Below are 23,123 nucleotides of genomic sequence, written 5' to 3' on the forward strand. Positions count from 1 at the left end.
GCAGAGGGACACAGCCTATTCCGATAGGATCCCAAACCATGAATTATATATATATAGAATTACATCTTGTTATTTAGTATTGCTGCAATTGAGACTGTGTTGTGATATATGTTTTTACTTTTTCAGAGCACCCATAAATTTGGTTATTTAGTAGTCTTTGGAAATCACTGTTGAATTGATTCAAACCTGATCTAAATACATAGTTATTTAGAGCTTAAAATGTTGTAAGGTAATTTGTCTATTGCTGAAGACCGTATGTCGATCTGTAGAAATGAAGTTCTAATATTTTGTTATGTTTGTATTTTATAATTAAAATTGATGGAGAAACATAACGATAAAGGTATTGGAAGTCTGAATTCAATATATTTGCGTCCCCTGAAGCCTTCGAAGAAAACAAATAATGGTTTTTACGGTAGTCATCGCAATGATTGAATGTAACTAACACGATTCCAAATTATATTTGATAAACAATAAACAAGATAAAGTGAATCTTTGATATGTGTCCATTTGTTCTTTAAGGCAAATGTTCATTAAACAAACCACTTGACTTTAGATGAATTTGGTTTTTCTAGTTAGGTTCCATTTTGTCATATAGCTCTTAATGTTTTCAGGTATTTCAAGTCATCTTCAATTTTGCTGTCAATTATTTGGGTCTGAGCGTTCCTAATGAAAATAAAACCAAAAAAGCATTTTGTGTTTTATTACCTTTTGAGTTCAATCTCCTGGGAAGGAAACTGTTTTTGTCATTATAATAATCATTTATATCACATACGGTCCTATTTACGCCCCGGAACTCTGAAGAGGTGAATGGTATATAAATAATGAAAAAAAACGAAATTAAAATAATAACCAGACAATAATCATTTCAATGACCGGATACATCGTTTAAACAATGCCATAGGACAACGAGGAAATAATGTTTGACACAATTCGTAGTATAACAACATAGATCGTTACAAGCATGTAAGAGTGCCGACAGATCTAACAACCACAAAGCATCTTCGAAACAACGATGCTGTAGTCAGTTTCGATGATCATTATGTATATCAATCTGTTTTTAATGTTTGCTTATGTTGATAGAGTCATAACACTGAAGATAGGAGATCCACATGTTTGTCCAAAGCCGGTAAAGATAAGGTACGTTTGTCATGATATTCGCGTAAAAGTAAAAGATATTCATTAAAAATATTTAATATAAATGAAATATTCTATGTTTCTTACCACCTTTGGTTTGCATAACTTTTGCCTATTAGCGTTCCTTGTTAAGATATTTTAAACACATATTTCGAAATTGTACACCTGTTTTTACTAAACCTCAGGCGATACATCATTCCATAAGGTAGAATTTGGGTATTGACAATGCTTTATTATATACAATATTATCAATTCTTAAATGAAAAGATTTGCAATATTAAAAAAACAACATTTAGGTATTTGATTCTGAAGACACTTTGTATCTCCTTTGTCCTCTTTCCGTCATAAAGTTTCCGTGCTTGTAAGATTGTTCATACATATGGCTAAACGTTTTGAATTCTTTATATTAAAATGTGAATGTGTAATCTTTTCCTTTCTTCAAGCATACACGAAATTCAAAAGAATGTTTTAATAATTTTGTGTATCATTAAAAAAATCATCATTCAGCATTTTCCTCCATGTTCACAGTGTACCATTTTGCTTTTCATTATATGCAGCCGTCTTACTATCTCACTCTCTGTCTTTCATCAGTGCATAATTTTCAAGTAATACGTTAATACTTCGACATTAATTCATTTCATTGGTCTGTGTGGTATATCCTTTTTTCTAATGTTGCAGTTAAGGTACCCTTTACTATTTCTTTTCACTGATAATGCATCTAGCAGGAGCATGTATGCGTTAAGCTAAACGAACTAGTCATTTAAATCGAGATTATAACAAAACATCTGCAAGTTAAGACGAATTTAATGAATTGCAAAATTGCATTTGATTAGTTGATGATTATTTAAAGTAGTTTTGCTAATGCAGATGGAATATCATCTCAATATAATTCAGCTTATTTTATTTTTTGTTACATTAACCTGCCAAAAAACTTATCATAGATTCCAGGATTTAAAATGTGAACGACAGACGCGCGTTTCGTCTACAAAAAACTCAACTTTTAGACTCGAAAACTCGTTAAAGGAAAAAATAAAAAACGAAGTTGAAGGGCATTGAGGACCGTAAAATTAGAGAGGTTATGCCAAATTCGCATACACAAGCATAGCCTAATGTACACTTACATTTTTATATTTAGAAGATTTTTGTTTTCCTTTTAGTAATCCGTCTGAAACCCAAAAGGAACTAGACATAGAGTGTTGTCCGGACTATATTTACCAGAATAGAAAATGTGAAGGTAATATTGCCTTGTTTCATACATCAATTATATAGTTCATTGTGTTTGTGTGTTTTTTCATCGTATGAACAGATCTAGAGTGTAAATGTTTTGAATATGTCAATGAGAAAAAAAAAAGCATATCTAGAAGTTAAAAGCTAGACTTTGATTATCGATAGATGACTATACGATATCTCAAATTCTGTATCACCCGGAGCCTAAACAAGTCGGGAATACATTTATATCAGAATTGATAAAGGCTGATCGTTTAAAGAAAAGAGAGGCGAAAGATACCAAAGGGATATTCAAACTCATAAGTCAAAAAACAAACTGACAATGCCGTGGCAAAAAAACGAAACCGACGAAAAGACAGTACACAATACACATAAAGAAAACTTAAGACTGAGCAACACGAACCAAAACAAATACCAGGGGTGATCTATGTAAATCAACTGATTTAAACACAAATTTGGAAAATATTTGTGTTTGATAACAAAACTTTATTTATGCAATTTTTCGACTTTGAACATGAAATAAGATTTCGAAATATATTTTAATTTGTTTATTAAGTAAAATTAAATTATATAATGAAACATTCTACATTTAGTGTTATACTGAAATTGCAAATGAAAAAAAAGTACAACTTGTTAAATCTTTTCAGAATCATGGATACTTTTGCACAATTTTCGATAAAATATTATTTGCCAGTTTTTCAATATCCTCTTATATAAAATGCAAAACAAATGAAAAAAAAAAATCATAAATATTGTTTATGTCTCATTATTTCAGGGTTTTCGTTTGGTCCTTGGTTTTTGACTTTTTCACTTTTAAAGATTGCTTTGGTTTTTATTTATCTGAGTATTAGATGGTTTTAATGTTAACAAATGTATTTCTGCAGCTTGTCCGCGAGGAAAATTTGGTCAGGATTGCTCACTGTCATGTTTGAGGAATTACTACGGAGTGCAGTGCAAACAGATGTGCAGCTGTACAGGTAACACGAAATGTGATCCAATTAATGGCTGTGTCTGTTATGAAGGATATACGGGAAAACACTGCATAGATGGTAGGCAAATGTTTTAAGCTAATGGTTTATATTTGGGAGTCACACTGCCTAAAATAAAAATGTTAAATTCTATCCAACAAATTTAATCATATGATATATAAGGGACGCGTGTGATAGAGAAGACAAATGAACAAACCATGTAGCCATATTAGCTAGTTGACCCGGCGGCCCTTAGAACATATGTGTTCATTGTTAAAAAACCACAAGGAAAGAATTCCAAAAAGATGTAGAGATTGTTATAAACCTGCACTGCTTGATATCTACTTCATGATTTATTTTCTATGACTTTAAGATTCAAAAGAATAACGTTGTAACGACATAAATGATGTCATTTGATGACATTCCTCGACGTGTTCAATAATTTCTTGTTCAACGCAAGATGAATACCTCATACGTAGAACGATAAGTTCAAATACGATGCTTTTGTACGGTTAAGTTGCACTTGATACTTTTGAGAAGCAATGACATAAATCCATGACATGAACGCGCATTGTACAATTCATACAATAGGATTTCATCTTCTATATTTACATTTGTTGGGAAAACTGTATCATTAATAAAGGCTATAGTGGTATACCGCAGTTCGATAGTCATAAATCGATTTACCTGAAACAAATCCGGGTCACAAACCAAAACCGAGGAAAACACATCAACTATAAAACGAAAACAAAAAAAAACAACATAAACAGTGAACTGCTACAAAAACAACGCAAACATACATACTATTTGATAACAACTGCCATATTCCTGACTTGGTACAAGACATTTTAAGAAAAAATGGTGGGTTGAACCTGGTTTTATGACTAGCCAAACCTACCGCTTATATGGCAATGTAAAATATAACGTTACCTTGATTATTTCTTTGTTCTTTTAATTCATTTTCATTCCCACTTCTCGTAAATTTTACCTTTGCTGTTTTTGTGCCCTTTAGTGTTGATGGTAAACCTATGAAAATCTCTATCAAATTTATTCACAAGTTGTCTGGACAGCATCATTTATTTCTGGTTTTTGATTTCTTTTGGTACATGTTCTAGTCTTCCATGAGTGGGTGCGTGTCATTTGATATTGTCTCATTGTCTCACTTACCATATCTTGTAATACACATTTTATACTGTAGTATAAACTGATTAATAAGAGCTAAAATGTTCTGTTCAGGTTTGTATGTTTCTATTTTATTATTTCATCTACTTTAAATACGATGATTTACATTACCTTATATATATTCCTTAATAATGTTTTCATAATTCATATTTATTTACAGTGTGATTTATTTTATTTGAAGTTTGTCAACCTGGAAGATACGGTGTGAACTGCAATGAGGAATGTTTCTGTGCACAAGACGCTAAGTGTGATCAGGTAACCGGCGTTTGCTTGTGTCCCGCAGGGTGGTTTGGAGTTCACTGTACAAAGGGTAAATACAACATAGAACAAATGTACTTCCTTGTTCCAAAATATTCGTTTAAGAGCTCAATTTCTTGCATTCGGAAAGTAAGTCAAGCAACATAACTCGAAGCTGTATCTTCCAGGTTGAAGTCTTCTAGTATACTATAATGTAAATTAACGTGTGTTAAAAAGAAACTTTCAACAGAACAAAAAGTCGTAAGTCATAAAGACGAAATTCAGAATGTACGAGAACAGTTACTTCATTTACAAAGTGTTTCAGCTGAAATGTCTTTATTAAAGTACAAGTGTTATAAGCCGAGCATTATATGTATTTTTAAAATACCTTTACGTCAAAACAAAACTCAACAGTCAATATCATATGACTCCAAAACTTATGAGTTGTATTAAGTGAGGTCGATTATAGCTACGTTTAGCGATTTAACTGTAAAATATAACAAATGCTTATAAAAAGAGATCACGGAAAACATTGCAAATGACTTGTAAACGCTTATGTAAAGTCACGTCTAAATATAATTATAACTTTTATTTTTATAGAAACAATATTTCTGCTCAAAGAGGAAAAATTAAAAAAAAATCAGTCTGTATACAAGATAAATATGTGAGGATTTGAAAAACAGAGTACTGTATAACCGTTTAAAAAAATCATTATATGTTATCAGAATATCTTGTAGAATGCCCATTTGGAAAATTTGGAAAGGATTGCAATGGAACTTGTGACTGTTTAGATGGCGTATCATGCGACATCATAACCGGAGAGTGCAGTAAGTGCAAGTCCTATTCTAGTAGAAGACAAGATTATACAACAAGGTTCTAATATATATTCATTATAATAAAACATTTACTGTTTTTGCTATTTCCTCAAGTGGAAAGTTTTAAAAGTCGTATAAATATATATGGGGTAAAACATAGAATATAATATTAACGGAAAACATGGAGACAAAGACTGACAACAGGGAAAGAATTTGTATACCAACTTATTTCCGCGGATATTTTGTTCAGAAGATTTTGAGCTTTTTTATCTTTGTTCGTGTATTCATTCAGAGAAGATCCAAGTTCGACATGGGCGCGACTTTTCATACTAACGTTATTTTTTTAGTCGTAAAACTCGCAAAAAATATATCACTCCAGACATATTAAGTTACTTTATAGTATCAGATATGAATAAGTGTGTTTATTTTGATTGAAAGATATATTATCTTGTTGTTTTTCACATACCTTTGGTACTTAGTTAGTTTGAATGTCCGAAAAGTAATACAAATATCACAAAAAGATGTGTGGTGTAGTTTGCAATCAAATCAAAAGATATTTTTTAAACATTCATCATAGTAAGGATACTCATAACAGAGATCAACATATGGTATTTTTTTCCAAAACAAGAGAAAAGACAAAATTAACGTATGAATAACCCCTTGAAAATATCATACATACACATTTTATTCATTTTAAAAGGTTTACGTGTTTACAACTTACATCTAAAATATTTGTTGATTTTGATCTTGTTTACGTTTCAGTCGAGAAAGAAGATCCGAATTTAGATGGAGACATTAATGAATCAAAAGGTACAGTTATGATTTACATAATGATGGCTGCTGCTGTTATTGGTTTGGTCTGTGTTGTAACGATGATCTTGAAAGCTAAAGAAGCACTATGTCGTAATGTACAGAAACCAAAAAAGAATACTACAAAACCAAAGATAAAACGCCGGAAGGCCCAACAAAGATCATCAACCTACAGAGATAACGCTCAGACTGGTTCGTTTATAATAGAAACAGAAGTATCAGTGTTGCAACTTCCATTTGAAGATGAAGACTTATATTGTGAAATAGAAGATATCAATGTTACAGAACCCGGTCGGTATTAATGTCAACATGATTGTACAAACTTTAGTCGAAATTCATAAAATATCGATGACAACAGATCAATCATGGAAACTTAAGATATATGGACAAATAGAATCGGACAAGGCCAAACCTTTTTAAAAGGATGATATTTCCGTAGTAGGTGCGCCTTATAGTTATATCCTGTTCCGGGTGTTCTTATTTAATCTTCATGAAATTGAAATCTTCAAATCTAAAAAGCTTGTCTTTCATTATGGCTTATGTGTTTTGTCTGTATGCTATTTTGTTTTTCTTTGTTGACATATTTCTTTGATTTTATAGTGATTAAGATTATAACACAATGTTGACTGCTGTTCCCCTGTTTTTGACATTTTTACCTATAATATATGTTTGTTTTGTACACACATTGTTTTCAATATTATGGAATTTTATGCGACTGTCATACAAGTGAGAGGTTTAGCCAGATATAAAACCAAGTTTAATCCACCATTTTCTACTGAAGGAAATGCCTGTACCAAGTCAGGAATATGACAGCTATTTTCCATTCGTTTGATGTGTTTTTGCTTTTGATTTTGCCATTTGATAAGGGACTTTCCTAAGTGAATTTTCGATGGAGTTCGGTAGTTTTGTTATTTTACTTTTTGCATTACAGTAGGAATTATTGACGATAGCAAATACTTGTTTCACTGATTCCGTTCATGTTGCCGATGTTAAAACTCATAAATCCATAGTGTGTAAGAGTCTTATAATAAGTAAATTGGTATGTTTCAAAATGCGGCAGGTATCTTCCGTGGGTCACTGGACATGAATGTAACAAATATAGGTCGACGATCAGCCTACAATAAAAAGCATACCCAAAACTGTTTAGGAAATAATAAAAGAAACAAAAGTACCTACAAGATGGAACATTTCCTTTGTATTTAAAGTGATATAGATTTTTGAACGCTCTGGACTATCAACTATTATATTTGTTTCTGTCATTGTACCTCTCGGGTTATGAACTGACATTCAATCCTAATAACTGTTCCGTGCATATTCAGTAAATTTTGTGTCATAATATAACTCCAACAGGGAACTCATTAATCTCAAGTACTTTGAATAAATAGCATAAATCCATTAGAAAGAAAATCTTCTTATTTTAGAGCAGCTAAATTGTCTATCGGAGCTGCAATTTAAAACTAGAAATTCTTCAAATCTTATTATGTAATTATTGTACTTTTGTATCCATCATACACCATCTTCGATATACCGATATATGTTTTCCGAGAAATATTTCTACTTTTCGTGAATGCACAAGATTGTTTAAATATTATACTCAACTGAATAAGAACTATTGTATATAACACTGATTAATTGATTTTATAAAATGTTACTGAGAAAGTCCTAATAAAACTAATAAACTTTTATTTATCATAAGTTATGTAGTTGCTTTTTTTTTTTGTTTATCGTTTTTACATTATTGTTATGAAAAAAGGCAAATAACTAAGATAGAAATTGATGTAAATAAACTCATCATAGATATCAGAATTGAAATTTTGTATTTGCGCCAGACGGGCGTTTCGTCTATAAAAGTCTCATCAGTGACGCTCGAATCAAAATATGATGATATTTACGTAATTAATCATTTGAGAATATGAGAAGACGACAAAGAGAAAATTGACTAATGAAACAAATAAAATTACATCTAGACAGGCCCTTTCCACAAGGAAGACAAAATACTAAAACTTGAACCGGTAAACGTCTGGAAAATCTCACAATCAAAATACAATCAGATCAACTCATCATCAGAAAATAAGAACTAAACTTTCATCATTGACGTTTAACACACTACTACTCTGCAACTTAAGTTAAAATACAATGATGTTCAAATTTCATGCTTATTTTGCGCTAGAAATATAACATTTCTTTCCAAGCAGTTAATAATCATGGGGTTCACATTGGCCCCTGTTAATAGTGCGTACGTTATTTTATATTTTTTATCTGATTGTTTGTATTCAGTGCCTTTTAATGGAATGTACTTAATTGGTTGTTTGTCAATGCGTCAGATGATGTCAAACAGACTTTATACAGTCATTTTTGTACAATATTATTATATAGGAAGGACACAATGTACCAAAACAAATTTCGAAACTCAACATTTAAATTTTGTAGATTAAAAACCTTATAAAGCGACAAAAAATAAAATGTAAAATAAAACATGTGCTGTTTATTTCAAACCTTCCGGAATACAGCGGATTTTGGCATACAATTGTTTAGAAGATAAAAGGAAATACGTTCCACTTTTTTTGTTGAAAATCATTTTCTGTAAATTGAAATTAAAAACCTATGTTGTATATGGGGCCCCTCATCATGACCACAACATATCCTGTTTTAGTGTTCTCGTTTTGTTGACTTCAGTCTATTGTCTTTTCATGTAAATTAATGTCGTTTTTTTTTTTGGCGTAACGTATTTTTGATGCGCTTTTTATTATTTTTTATCTCATTAAACTCATGATTGTGCACTTAAGAACATCAAGACATTAATTTGAAGACCAAAAGTTTGTTTTCATAACTTCAACAATATGCCTATTAACAAGCAATCAAATTTCCATACACTTTACCGATGTTTAAATCCCTTAACTCGATTCAAAAGAGACATATCAAGGCAACATACAAATACTTGAGAGAAACATACACTCAAAAGGAGCGAGACCGGGGACATCGCCAGGGTAAGTGTCTCCTGCTATGCATGCATCACTCGCCATGAGAATTCACACTCAGTCAAAATGTCACAATCAGAAAAAGGACATAATCGGTTATATTCAGATCAGACGACCATATTGGTATCTAAATATCTAAGACTGCGAAAACATGTCACACCGTATCGGTGAATTAATTCGTCATGTTGACCGTAAAACCTATGTGGTATTGATTTCAGTCGTACTTCCTCGTAAGTCTTTTGGTGCATTTTGAGCACACACCTGTTAAATAAGTCCGTACAATTTAAACATGCACGAACAATACATACACGTATGAACTGATATATGTAAACATAACACGATGGAACATAGAGTATGTTACATGCTGAGAAATGGGAAAGAGAGGCGAAAGATACCAAAGAGTCATTCAAACTCATTTAGACAGTTAAAATCATCCTGTTTGTCATAGAGTAACGTTTGAAGTTGTTCATCTGTATCAATATCTAGGTAGAGATAAAGATTTGATGCAGACCTTCTACTTCCGGTAGTAAACGTAGTATTTTCCCCTGGTTATATGAGGTGTTATCAATTATTGAAATGCAGGTTATTGAGTAAAAGCTATTTGTTTAAACTTTGAGGCTCTACTTATACATGTAAAAAATTGTATTTCAACAGCAAGAAAACGATATATACGACTTGTATATTTACTGCAATAACATATGATTGTTTACTTGAATTATCAAACAAAGAATAAAAAGCATACACAGAAAAAAATAGTACCCTGCAAAACTCTACTATGAATAAACTGGTAGACATCATTTGGACTCTGACTGCAGTAAGAGAAACCTATTAGGGAATCAAAATATTTCTTCAGACAAAGATTACAATCTTTATTTCTTAGTTAACAAGCATTCTTAATCATACAAAATGTCTATCATTTGCGCACAGGATGTGAAAAACTGATATTTTTCATTGTATGTTTGCAGGTTTTCTGTGATCTGTGTACCAATTAACTCGATTTGTTTTAAAGAATATGTTCGTATCTAAATTATAGGCAACATTAGTTTGCCAAAGTTCAAATCTGTTAAATCAATGCAGAACATGCAAATCTAAATAAAAGTAAAATCTGAAGCAACTGCATGCACTAGAAAGGAAGCGAAACCGGGTTATTTTAAATTTTACTTAAAATATATTCTAGATTCGATGTGATTAATTATAAATACATAATTAGACATGAGAATAATAATAAGAGGAAGATTTTTTAGGACTTTAATACTGTTATAGGGGAAACATAAAATATGGAAATACCAATTTAGATCAAATATCCTGTTATGTATTAAAAACAATTCAAAAGATCAATATTTCACTTATCGATATATAAAGTTAATATTGCTTAATCTTACCATGAAACAACATTTCTACCTATTTTGTGTGTATCTTGGAATTGGATCATGCTACTCTTTGAAAGTAAATGATTTAAACGTGTCAGGAAAGTTGAAATAAGGTAAGTTAGATATGCTGTTTGTCATTAGTATTGTTATTCGATGGAGTAACTCTGATGTACGACATACACATTAAGATATGATATCCTATATAATAATTTATATGGTTAACTGTCCAATTCCTTTGTTCAATTTAGACCGTAATGTATAAATGAATTTTTAATCACTTTGCCTCCTGTCTGGAAAGGCACAGTGTTTCTGTAACCGTTCATACGCAATTGGTATAAAGCATTTAATTGAAGAGTTATTTATTGAATCGTTCATATCTTGGGCCAACTTCGTTTTTCAATTTCATATTTTTATCAGAATATTCCTGGTTTCTTTTTTCTTTTTGCAAATCTACACCAGGAGGCAGGCATTGTGCATGGCAAGGATCAAACTGTCTTGGTCTTCACTTCGGGCTGTTTATACTATACAGTTATAGCATTTGCCTTAGCGAAATGTGAAGATTTGTTCATCACAGAAAAGTCAATATTTCAGTAGTCCTAACAACATTTCAAAAAGTGGCGCAAACTTTGATTAAGGCAAACTATGCCTAGAGGTAAAAAAAATACTACTTTGAATGAACTGAAAAGTTAATGAGCAGAAAATATGCAACAAAGATGAAATTTAAATGCTATTTGACGTCAGTACAATAGTTGGGTTGATGATAACCTCGGGAACGAAACATATAATTTTAAAATGAAATTGAAACATCATTTATCTTACATATAAATTTAACTTTTATTTCAGTGACCAGTTCGTAGCGACACAGCAAAAGTTCGTAGTTGAGAGTTGTCCTAATTACTTTGAAGATGATGGGATGTGTAAAGGTAGACAAACTGTAAAATAAAGTAAATAAAAGTGATGTACAGTAGACGTCGACATTGCTGCAAAATGAAATAATATAAATAAAATTGAACATTTACTTGTGGGTTACCATTTAGCATTTAATCCAGCATTTATTGATATATTCTAAATAATGGTGTAATTCTGCATAATTTGACGGTCATGACTTTGTTATTTAAAATGAGATATACCCATAATAGAAAACAAAGGATGTGGGGTATCCATCCATGACACTAAATCAGTATGTGCACAGCAAAAACACAAAAAAACATAAGTTAGTGGATATTGATAGTGTTATAACAACTACAAAAAATATAATTCTGTGGAAAACTTTTGTCAGATTTAAAAATCTGAAAAACGTTAAATCAATTTTATCCCTCAACCTGTATCTAGACTCTTGACGATTTAAGAATAATATATGTTGCCCTCTGCATCGGTGACAGAGTGGTCATATTACCAATATTTCAAATCAGTGGTTGTGATTTTAAACGTCGCTCGTTGCGAAGTATATTCGACTCCGATCTTTATTGACAATGATTGCCTGTTTTCCTAGCGAAAGTCAGTGCTGTACTTGAGCTTCTTACAAATCATTTTCGAAATCGATTATAACACTATTCAAATTTGTGTTTTGCATATGTCGTTTATATATACAACTGTTATTCAAATTTCATGTTTGCTAAAGAACTTATACTTTTGTGGAATGTTTTACATTGTATTCATAATGTTTATACACAAGGAGTTATAAGTCATAGGGTCTGTTAAAAGTCATAATAATGTAACCTTTTTGATGTTGTTTACTATCTATCAAATTGTACAGAAAATTATCTCAAATAATGTAAGCCATTTTATAACATAATTTCTACCTTTACCTTTTTATTTTTCAGATTGTCAAAATGGTCACTATGGTAACAGATGTGAAAAGGAATGTGTTTTCAGGCATGCGACTGGCTGTGACTCCGTAACAGGTACCTGTATTTGCTCAGCTGGGTGACACGGAAAATACTGTATACAAGGTAAACCAATAATGTGTAAATATAAAACAGACAAAACTTGCAAAATAGTTTGAATTAAATTTCGAATTCAACAATTCATGTATATTTTAATTCTTCGTTTTTGCGCTGTATTACCATTTTTTTGGTTTATTAATTTTCAATATCATTAAAATCATTTTTTGGGATATTGACCAGACAGCAACTGAACAACTTAGTTATAATAATGAAGGCATTCATCCCTATACCCTACAACTATCAATTATACCTGAATGGAAAATGGTCATTAATTAAAAAAATATGAAAAAAATAAGGTTCTTACTCCATCAGGCAATGTTGAGCTAAGCTAAATTTGGCTATTCTGTTAATGTCATTTTGGCAATATAGCTGCTACTTTTCTACATATTTACACATCATAAGTTTTCAAATGTTCAGATGTAAGCGTTCTTGATGACGGAATCCTGAAAAGCGCTTCGGTTGCAGGAAATTTACAAATTGTTATGTTCATTCACTTCATTTAATAGTTACGTTGGGACCTTTGAAAATCAGTTTAAAAATAATTGTTAGCTAGATACTGTGCAAACACGTCTGCATTGTAATATCAGCAATCATAAATGTAAACAGGGTAAAAAGTTTTTGAACAAGACAAATGCTCGATAATATCAATGAAATACAAAGATGCAATGCAGATAGCAAGACAACCACGAGAAACATCAAGATGTATGTTAAATAATTTGTTAGAAATCTGTCGACTATGAAAAAGTCAATAATTCGGGTTTACATAACAGGTATTACAATGTCGATAAATAAACTAAATGCAAGAAAAATGAAGTAAAACTAAAATTAATTATCTGACGAAAAATAACTGTCAAACCCCACACCTCCAGCACTGGGACACTTTTCACGATATCCTCATAACATGAAACACGTTCATTGTTGATTTAATGGGAAAAGGGATTTGGTATATAAATTCATAACAAAATTGCAAAAGGCACTTGATGCATAGCTACAATACTGATGATCAACATATTCATTCTACCATTTTGGGCAAATGATTAACTAAAAAGTAAAATAACAAAATACCGAACTCCAAGGAAAATTCAAAACGGAAAGTCCCTTAACCAATGGCCAAACTTAGTGAATGAATGAATTGAACAAAAATCATATTGATTTTGACACACAAGTGAAGTCATCTCTTGTTTGTTTTTCCCTTTGATTTAGAGTCGTGAAAAACAGCCATACACAGGAAGGCGAAAATAAAGGTTATGATTTAAAAGATTGTGGTTAATATTGAGTTATCTTACAATTCATGTCGACAATGTGCCGCATTGACAATGAAGATCTCTAATGATTGGTTTGACAAAACTATAACTTACAAAGTGTTCATTTCTGTATCATATGTTATCGTAATTTCATTCATATCTATTATGAACATAATGAAAGGAGGATTGATTTTTATGTACTCATTTTTGTAATATTTCATTAAACTAATAACAGATTTGAAAACTCCATTAACAATTAATTAGCAGAGTAGAACAAGGTAACATACAAAACAAAAAGGTTTTGTTGGAGAAATGTGTGCATTGCAAGGTATAGATTTTTGTTGGGAAAATCCTTCTTCTTCACAAATATACGGAAAAGTGCTTTGTACGCACAAAATATAAAGTGTTTTGTTCATTGACATTATGACAAAAATGGCAGTCATGAACTATAACCAGTCACGTTTTCAATCATGAGGAGCAAGCAACAAATTCTGAAAACCTAATCAAAATATATATCACAACAGAGAATAAACTTCTTCAGTGTCACAAACTGTTCTCGGGAGTGGGGGAAAACTTATTCTTATCCACTTCGTTTAAAATGACAAACAGTTATTGATTTACATGAAGTATTCCAATTTATATAACTAAGAAGAGCAGCGTTTTTTAATTCTCGTATTTATTTGAATATCATTTCTTCGGCACTAAATAAGATGATCGAAATTATCACCTTAAAATTTCGTATTTTTTAATATTTGAACACTACACAAATCAACAATATAACATTTAGTGTTGTCACAGGCACTCCTATAACGTCACTGTATAAATATGTGATATGATAGCCAATGAGACAAATCTCCACCAGAGACCAAATGACAAAGAAATTAACAACTATATGTCACAGTACGGCTTTGAACATTGAGCAAACTGTAGAAAAAATGATGAAAGAAGAGTCTTTAAATCTACAAATATTGCTCTTCCCTTTATATAAAGATAAGAAGATGTAATATGACTGCCAATGAGACAGCTATACACAAGTCGATCGGACGTTATCTGGGAGTAAACACTTTACGGATAGCATAAACTGTAGAAAAAATGACGAAAGAAGAGTCTATAAATCTACAAATGTTGCTCTTTCCTTTATATAAAGATAAGAAGATGTGATATGACTGCCAATGAGACAACTATACACAAGAGTCGATCGGACGTGGATTAAAGCAACTATGAGTCAACGCACGGCTTGAAAACTGAGCAAAACTAATACCGTATAGTCAGCTATTATAGTGGAAAAATAGATGTTCAATAACACTGCAACTTGAATATTTACATTAAAATACAGTGTATAATAAACAATTTGACATCATACCTCAAACCTAGTTTGTTTACCAAAAAAATGAGATCACTGTCAGGTTGTCGTACTCATTTCATGATAGTATCATGAAAACGTTGATGCGTAAAAAAAACTCAACGACGTATTCATTATTTCCACAAACTGACACAAATTCAGCTCTCATAAACATGTTTAACCCCGCCACATTCTTTAAGTGCCTTTCCCTAGTCAGAAGTATCTAGTTCAATGGTTGTTGTTGGTTCATGTCTGTCATATTTGTTTTACGTAAATTGTTGGTTGTAAATTAGGTTGTTTGTTTTCTCAAATGAATTGTTTCAAATTTTATATGTCGAGACCCCTAATAGCATGCTATGTTGTATGGGTCTTTATTTTATCTCGTTGTTGAAGACCGTACGTAAGTCTATATTTGCCTTTATCGATTTCATTTGCACTTTGGTGTATAGTTGTCTTATTGGCAATCTTACCACATCTCTTTATTTAAATATTTTTTCAAGTTGTTATAACATTGACCGTATCAATTGTTCTGCACCAGATTTCGACAAAAATGTCTATTTAGTGAAGCACGAGACAAAAAAAAAACTTATTAGATAAATGAAGAGCTTATAAACAAAAAATTCAAAACTTATAGCCAAAGCCAATAAAGCAATCAGAGGTTTGCATGAGGTAGATATAGTCCTGAATTCAAAATAATATCACAAATTTGGTAACAACAAGTTTTAATAAAACAATATACGTGTTTTCATGGGCTGGTGATACCCACCAGTACTAACAAAAAGTAAAATGCAAAAAATAATGAACTCCAAGGAAAATCCAAAACGGAAAATCTTTTATCAAATGTCAAAATCAACAGCTCAAACACACCAAACGAATGTAAAACAATTGTCATTTCCTGACTTGGTACAGGCATTTCCTTACGTAGAAAATGGTGGATTATTCCACCCTCAAAGGTATCGACCCAGTTGTAGTCATAACATTAACGGTACTAATTTTCAACATCCGTTGCACTTTTCAAAGGCAAATGTCTCTGCGCTGATGCTCGAGGCAAAACTATTTGAACAATACGAATTATTATAAAATGAAAAGCTTATAAACAAGAAAGGACACAAATTATAATCAAAGCCGGGCAAGAAATTAAAACTTTGCATGAGGAAAAAATATTCCTTACTTTTAAATAATTTTGAAAAGAATGTAGGAGCAAAGTTTATTAACACAATAACCATATTTTCATGTAAGGCAAAGTATTTAATTCGTAGCAGTAGACCTTACTTACAATAGAAGACATAGATTTCACTTTATATAGACATTGATTTTATAGGAGAGCACGACACATTAATGTTTTGCGGATCAATTTATTCACATATTCTTCGAGTGAGGCGATAGAGATGTCTTTTTAAATGTTAAAATTCATATAAAAGAAAGAAGTTTGTTTCAAACATGTAAAGAGAGCAAAAAGGATGTACCATTTTCAAATATTTAAATCTCTTCTATGAAAACAGTTGTTTCAGATGCAAAGGTCAATGGGACTTCAGGAAATACCGTAATCATTTACATAATGATGGCTGCGGCTCTTACTGGTCTGATATGTGTTGTTGCTATATTCGTGAAGGCTAAAGAAGCACTCTGTCGTAATGTAAAGAAATGTCAAAAGAACTCCTCAAAACAAAACATGGAACTACGTAAAGCGAAACGAAGGCTACAGACACAGGACGCTCAGACTGAATCATCTATTATAGATACAGAAACGTCCATGTTTCAATATCCGATGGAAGTAGATTTATATTGCGAAATAGGTGATATCGATGATTTGGAAATAGATCGATATGAAATACACAAACATTAGTTCAACTTCATAAAATGTCGATTGAAACAACTTAATCGACCAAAACTATTTGTAAACTGAGATTAGTTGCTAATTTTATAATTAAAAAAACATAGGAGGTAAGATGCTGATAAAAAATCTGGTACTTAATACAACAAAAATAATTACATTTCTTTAATCGTTTCAAAATTAAGCTAATTTCAAACTTTGATAAAAAGGATAGTACAATTGAATATTTCAGCTCATAAAAATTACTCGTCATGAACATATGTTATGAGCCAAAACTCTTATCCAAAACTAAATTTAAGTCAAATAAACACATCTGACAGACAATTGTCTTTAAAATCTATGAATGTTGTTTATTTTTATAGATTTATAATTCTTATGATTTTGAATTCAAGGGTCCAATATTGGACTGATCATACCTAGTTTTGTGTCCTCAATATAATAACATTAACAGTACCAATTGTGCTGTACCAGATGCGTATTTCGACACTTAATGTTTTGTTTTAATTATGTTCGAAACCAAAATATTAGAAAATCCAAAATCCAAAGTATATTTAAGGAATAACTGTACTGTAGTTGAAGAGTTGCCACCGTCAATTGGCGATTTGACGGTCGCAAATGCAGTTTTACTGGCGACGCGTAGCGGAGACAGTAAAACGGATATTTGAGACCGTCAAATCAAAATTGACGGTGGCAACTCTTCAACTACAGTACTGTTATTCCTATTCTTATGCATTACAAAAAGAAATAATACGTTAGAGCTTGAAAAAATGTATAAATTTGAAATTTAATAAAATTCCGCGAAACTTCATGAATGATTTTGGCGCAAAGACGTCATGGCTAAACATGACGTCAAACAAATGAAAACTTACAAACTGAAGGTTATTTCGTTACTTCTACGATTCAAATTTGGATAAAATCACATCAAAACGGCGATTTTGAGGTAGGTGTTGTTTTATTTTCTATAATATTGTAGTAATCGAACATTTTTTTATCCATGAATTCAAAATGGCGGGTCCCTCCTTAGTTACGACTGGTCAACTGTGGATTTGACGGTAACTTTTAGCCAATGAAAAAAATTGTTACATAAAAATTGCATTAGAATTAAAAATTGAAGAGTTTTTAAAACCAAAAAAAGGTTAGAATGTATGGCCAGAGCCGGGGAAAAATTAGAGCTTTGCATGAGAGAGATATATTTCTTAATTTAAAATAATTTAAAAAAAAATGTAACAGCAAATTTCAAGAACACACTATTTTTATGTCAGTACCGAAGTTTTGGACACTGGGCTGTTGATATCTTATAAATTTTCCTATCAAACAAGTATCTCTTCAGTTGCGTCCAAGTAAAGTGATTATCTCAACCTATATCCCGCTCCTTGTGTCCTATTTAAATACCAATTGGTTGCATTATAATATGAATAATTAAAAATTGTCATTGGTTATTAAACAGGACATACTTGTCAATACTTGTGTGAATACTTGTTTGATTGATTCATCTCAGCATCTCAAATAATTAGACTCACAAATCCTAAATGTGAGTACTGTAAATTCGTGTATTTGTGTTGTACAATTTTTCCTGGATTGAGAAATTTTGTTATCTTTGTGGATTTGTGAATTTGTAGTACTGCATATCAGCCTAAAGAAAATGCATTCTTCGTTAAACATGTATACATGTTTCTTTTGAAAACTACGAAATTGATATCCAACAAACAATAATAAACCCACTGTATGCAGAGCGTCTAATTATGTACTGTTAATCCTAATATTTCAATTTAGACTGCCAGTAACGTTCCGTTTAGATGTTAACACTTAATATTAGTTACATTGCACATGGGAGGTATCTCTGACGCCATTACTCAAGAGACCAATGTAACAGGGACGTGCATTCGGTATCGTGAAGTATTTTTACCCGCTCCTAAATCTTAAGTCTTAATTTAATTTTTTTTCATTAATTGGCACACGTAGAATCAATAGAGCGTGTGTTATATTTTATCTCCAAAACCGTTGTTTTCTTATGTCTGTTCTCTGTGAATGTAACTACTAAATTGTTGAAACAACGATCTTTTATGGAAGGAATTTTACACCTTTGTTTAAACGATAAAGTCATATTGACGCCCTTACGTCTGTTTTGCGGATGGTACAACAGTTAATGCATGTAAAGTTGTAATTCAAAAGATACAATTCAGAATTTTCCTGATAGTATCTACAGTAATTGATAAATTAGAAACGATGCAAAACACTTAATTTAACAAATAGAACAATATAAAATGAGTCATGTTGGTTTGTCTATACAGTCATGTCAAAGCATCAAAGTGATTTGTGGATCAACCTAATACCATTCAACTTATTTTATCAAAATCTTATACCAGATGAACTCATTGTCAGAAAATTACAATCTAACTTTACATCATGGAAATTAAGCGCATCATTATACTATTTGCAATTAAGTTTATCATACAAGATGTTTGATTGATTGATATTTTGTGTTTTAAACGCCACTTTTAGCACTATTGGCTGTTTTGTGACGACCAGTTTTAATTGGAAAAGGAAGCTAAATCCTATACCCAATGTATTATGAAAGACAAAGAAAAATGATTCAGTTTTGGTTTAAATTATTTAATACTGATATCTGTTTATTAATAGCATGTTATGAAGATATGTTGGAGAGTTCATTTAAAAAACCCAAAGACAAATTGAATTGGGCATGTTCAGTCAGAGATATTTTATGTATATATGGTTTTCATGATGTATGGCTAAAACAAAGCGTAAATAATGTTGATATATTTATAAATGAGCTAAAACAACGAATGAAAGATACCTTTATTACTGATGTTAATGCGTTTTTTAACACTTCATCTAAATGTATACTTTATATATATATAACACAGATGTATTGCAATTTTATTTAAATAGACCTGTTAATCAAATATATAAACCTTGTATATGTAAATAGCGTATCTCTGCCCATAGCCTCAATATAGAGACAGGCAGATATTACAATGTAGATAGAGAAAATAGAATATGTACTATGTGCAATAGCAATATTGTTAAAGATGAATACCATTTTATTTTAGAATGTAATATATATAGTGATGTAAGAAAACAAAATATAAAGAAATATTATTGGTAAAAACCATCCACTTTTAAACTTATACAGTTGTCATCAGTTCACAATGTGAAGGAACTTAATAATTTAGGTAAATTTTTGTTCAACATCGAAAAAATCCGTAATACGTACATTTTGTAGTTGTATTCCTTGTGTATCATATAAATTTATTGTCATTCTCCGCCATATGTGTATTTTGTATATTTATTGTTATTAAGGTGGCTCGTGTGTCTTCCTCCATTTTGGATTTTGAAGAAGAAAAAAACGTTGGTCTATATCTTTAATGAAGTGTGCAAATTTTGAGAGAAGTATGTAATTCATGTGTAAGACTTTTGATGTAAATATAGAAAATTATGTGTTTTATCATATTTACGGCTGTAATTTCTAAATAAAACACCTTATTTGAGTTTGATTCAATTTCTTTCAACCCTTCTTAATAAGGGGAGATAACTCAAGTAGTAAGGGAGATAACTCAGATATAGTAATTTTATAATAGAAAGTGTTATAAATGTATCTATTTTAATATGTAGCAAGAAAACAAGTTCGGTGACCCCATTTTTTTCTTTTTCTTATCTGAAAGCATGTTATACGAGCTATCTGCTCACATTTTATCTTACAATTCTATCAGATAGTTTTCTTTTCATCACACAAAATTGAATTTTCCATGCATAATCTATACAAAATCTGACAATTTTGCACAACCTGTAGCGGGAAAAAAAGTCCGGTGAACCATACTTTTTATTATATTTTTAAAAAAAGCATTTCAAAAACTTCATTTTGACAAATTATTAAAAAATGCTGTAAATTTTTAATAATACGCCCTAGCCACCTAAATATTACACTGATGCATTAAAAAAATTTGTTGTAAAAATGTATATTCTATAAGCTGTATTGCTTCTGAATAAAGTATTATTATTACTATTCAAAAGATTATGCAATATAGTGCTAAATCATAAATTGAACTCGATACTTTTTCTTTAATCTTTGTGGTTTATTATAAATACAAAAAGTACAACAAAGCGTTATTTCATATATTAAAAACCCTATACCAGCGATTAGTTAAAGGTATCTGTTTGTGCAAAATATAGCTCACGTTCCTAACTATATCCATGTGTAGTAAAATTCACCTAACATAGTTAATTATCGAATCACTTGAAATCTATGGTATCATGCAAAAGTGCAAAATAATTCCAAATTTACAAATTTACAAATTTTGTCACTCATTCTTATCTCTCCTTACTAAATAAAAATGAGAATGTAAATGGGGAATTGGTCAAAGAGACAACAACCCGACCATAGAGCAGACAACAGCCGAAGGCCACCAATGGGTCTTCAATGCAGCGAGAAACTCCCGCAGCCGGAGGCGTCCTTCAGCTGGCTCCTAAACAAATATGTATACTAGTTCAGTGATAATGGACGTCATACTAAACTCCAAATTATACACAAGAAACTAAAATTAAAAATGATACAAGACTAACAAAGGCCAGAGGCTCCTGACTTGGGCCAGGCGCAAAAATGCGGCGGGGTTAAACATGTTTTTTGAGATCTCAACCCTCCCCTATACCTCTAGCCAATGTAGAAAAAACAAACGTACAACAGTACGCACAGTAAAACTCAGTTTAAGAGAAGTCCGAGTCCGATGTCAGAATAGGAAACAAAAGAAAATAAACAAAATGACAATAATACATAAATAACAACAGACTACTAGCAGTTACTGACATTCCAGCTCCAGACCTCAATTAAACTGATTGAAAGATTATGTCTTTATCATATGAATATCAGGCACAATCCCTCCTGTTAGGGGTTTAGTATTATACCATTATAAAATATATGAGAAGAACATAACCCGTGTCATGCCAACAACTGGGTTTAGAATAAATATGTTTAATTCCGATGCAAAGACCCTATAAGTGAATCAATATTAAAGCCAAAATATGCAATCTTTAATGACCTGACAACAGCATCAAAACTATATCCCTTCTTAATAAGTTTGTTTAAAGGTTTTGTTAGCTTTTGAGGTGAATACTGACATTTTTGTGCTTTGTAAAGAATATTACCATAAAAGATTGGATGTGAAATACCCGAACGTATAAGATGTCTGCATGTTGAGTTATATTTACGAATGATGTCCTTATACCGATGATTAAATTTAGTAAATGTTTTGACTAGTTTATGATATCGAAAACCCTGGTGTAATAATTTTTCAGTAATACATAAATTTCTCTCGCTAAAATCTAATACGTTGTTACATACACGAGCGATTCGTACAAGTTGAGATATATAAACACCATAAGATGGTGACAAGGGAACTTCGCCATCTAAAAATGGATAATTAACGATAGGAAATGAAAAATCATCTCTTTTACCATAAATTTTTGTATTAAGCTTCCCGTTAATGATATAGATATCAAGATCGAGGAAAGGACAGTAGTCATTGTTACTATTAGCTTTATTTAAAGTAAATTCAACAGGATAAATTTCTATAGTATACATAGTGAAGTCGTCATTATTGAGAGCCAATATATCATCCAAATATCTAAAAGTATTGTTAAATTTTTGTATCAGATGTTGTTTCGATGGGTCTTTGCTGATTTTAGTTATAAATTGTAACTCATAACAATACAAAAACAGGTCCACAATAAGTGGTGCACAGTTAGTCCCCATTGGAATTCCGATAACTTGACGATATACGGAATCTCCAAAGCGAAGAAAAATGTTATCAAGTAAAAATTCAAGGGCCGATATAGTATCAAAGCATGTCCAATTGACATAGCTCTTTTGTTTGTTGCTACAAAAAAATGACCTATAAGAGTTTGAACATATGTATTCGCATTCCGATTTTTTAAATGCCCATTTAATTAGGTGTGTGATTTTTTTCTTAGTAAGAATATGAGGCAAAGTGGTATATAGGGTAGAAAAATCCAAACTTTGAA

At 31.2% G+C, this 23,123-nt stretch overlaps 1 protein-coding gene across 2 annotated transcripts in view; it reads left to right on the forward strand.

The window, feature by feature from the left end:
* The first annotated feature begins 865 nt into the window (after nt 1–865).
* Nucleotides 866–23,123, forward strand: part of LOC127711227 (platelet endothelial aggregation receptor 1-like) — a 118,783-nt gene continuing 96,525 nt past the window's right edge. Inside the window, exons 1-6 of one of the 2 annotated variants that reach the window (XR_007986600.1) lie at nt 866–1,137; nt 2,292–2,368; nt 3,246–3,410; nt 4,693–4,821; nt 5,486–5,575; nt 6,326–7,106. Coding sequence is in view for 1 of the 2 variants with exons in the window: in XM_052217220.1 (XP_052073180.1) it covers nt 1,031–1,137; nt 2,292–2,368; nt 3,246–3,410; nt 4,693–4,821; nt 5,486–5,575; nt 6,326–6,675 (918 nt within the window). In the remaining variant the exon portion in view is untranslated. Of the gene's footprint in view, nt 1,138–2,291; nt 2,369–3,245; nt 3,411–4,692; nt 4,822–5,485; nt 5,576–6,325; nt 8,069–23,123 lie in introns of those variants that run through there. The other variant, XM_052217220.1, reaches the window with a different exon arrangement.

The sequence above is a fragment of the Mytilus californianus genome, unplaced genomic scaffold (assembly GCF_021869535.1).
Source record: "Mytilus californianus isolate M0D057914Y unplaced genomic scaffold, xbMytCali1.0.p SCAF_8, whole genome shotgun sequence".
NCBI classification, from domain to species: Eukaryota; Metazoa; Mollusca; class Bivalvia; order Mytilida; family Mytilidae; genus Mytilus; species Mytilus californianus.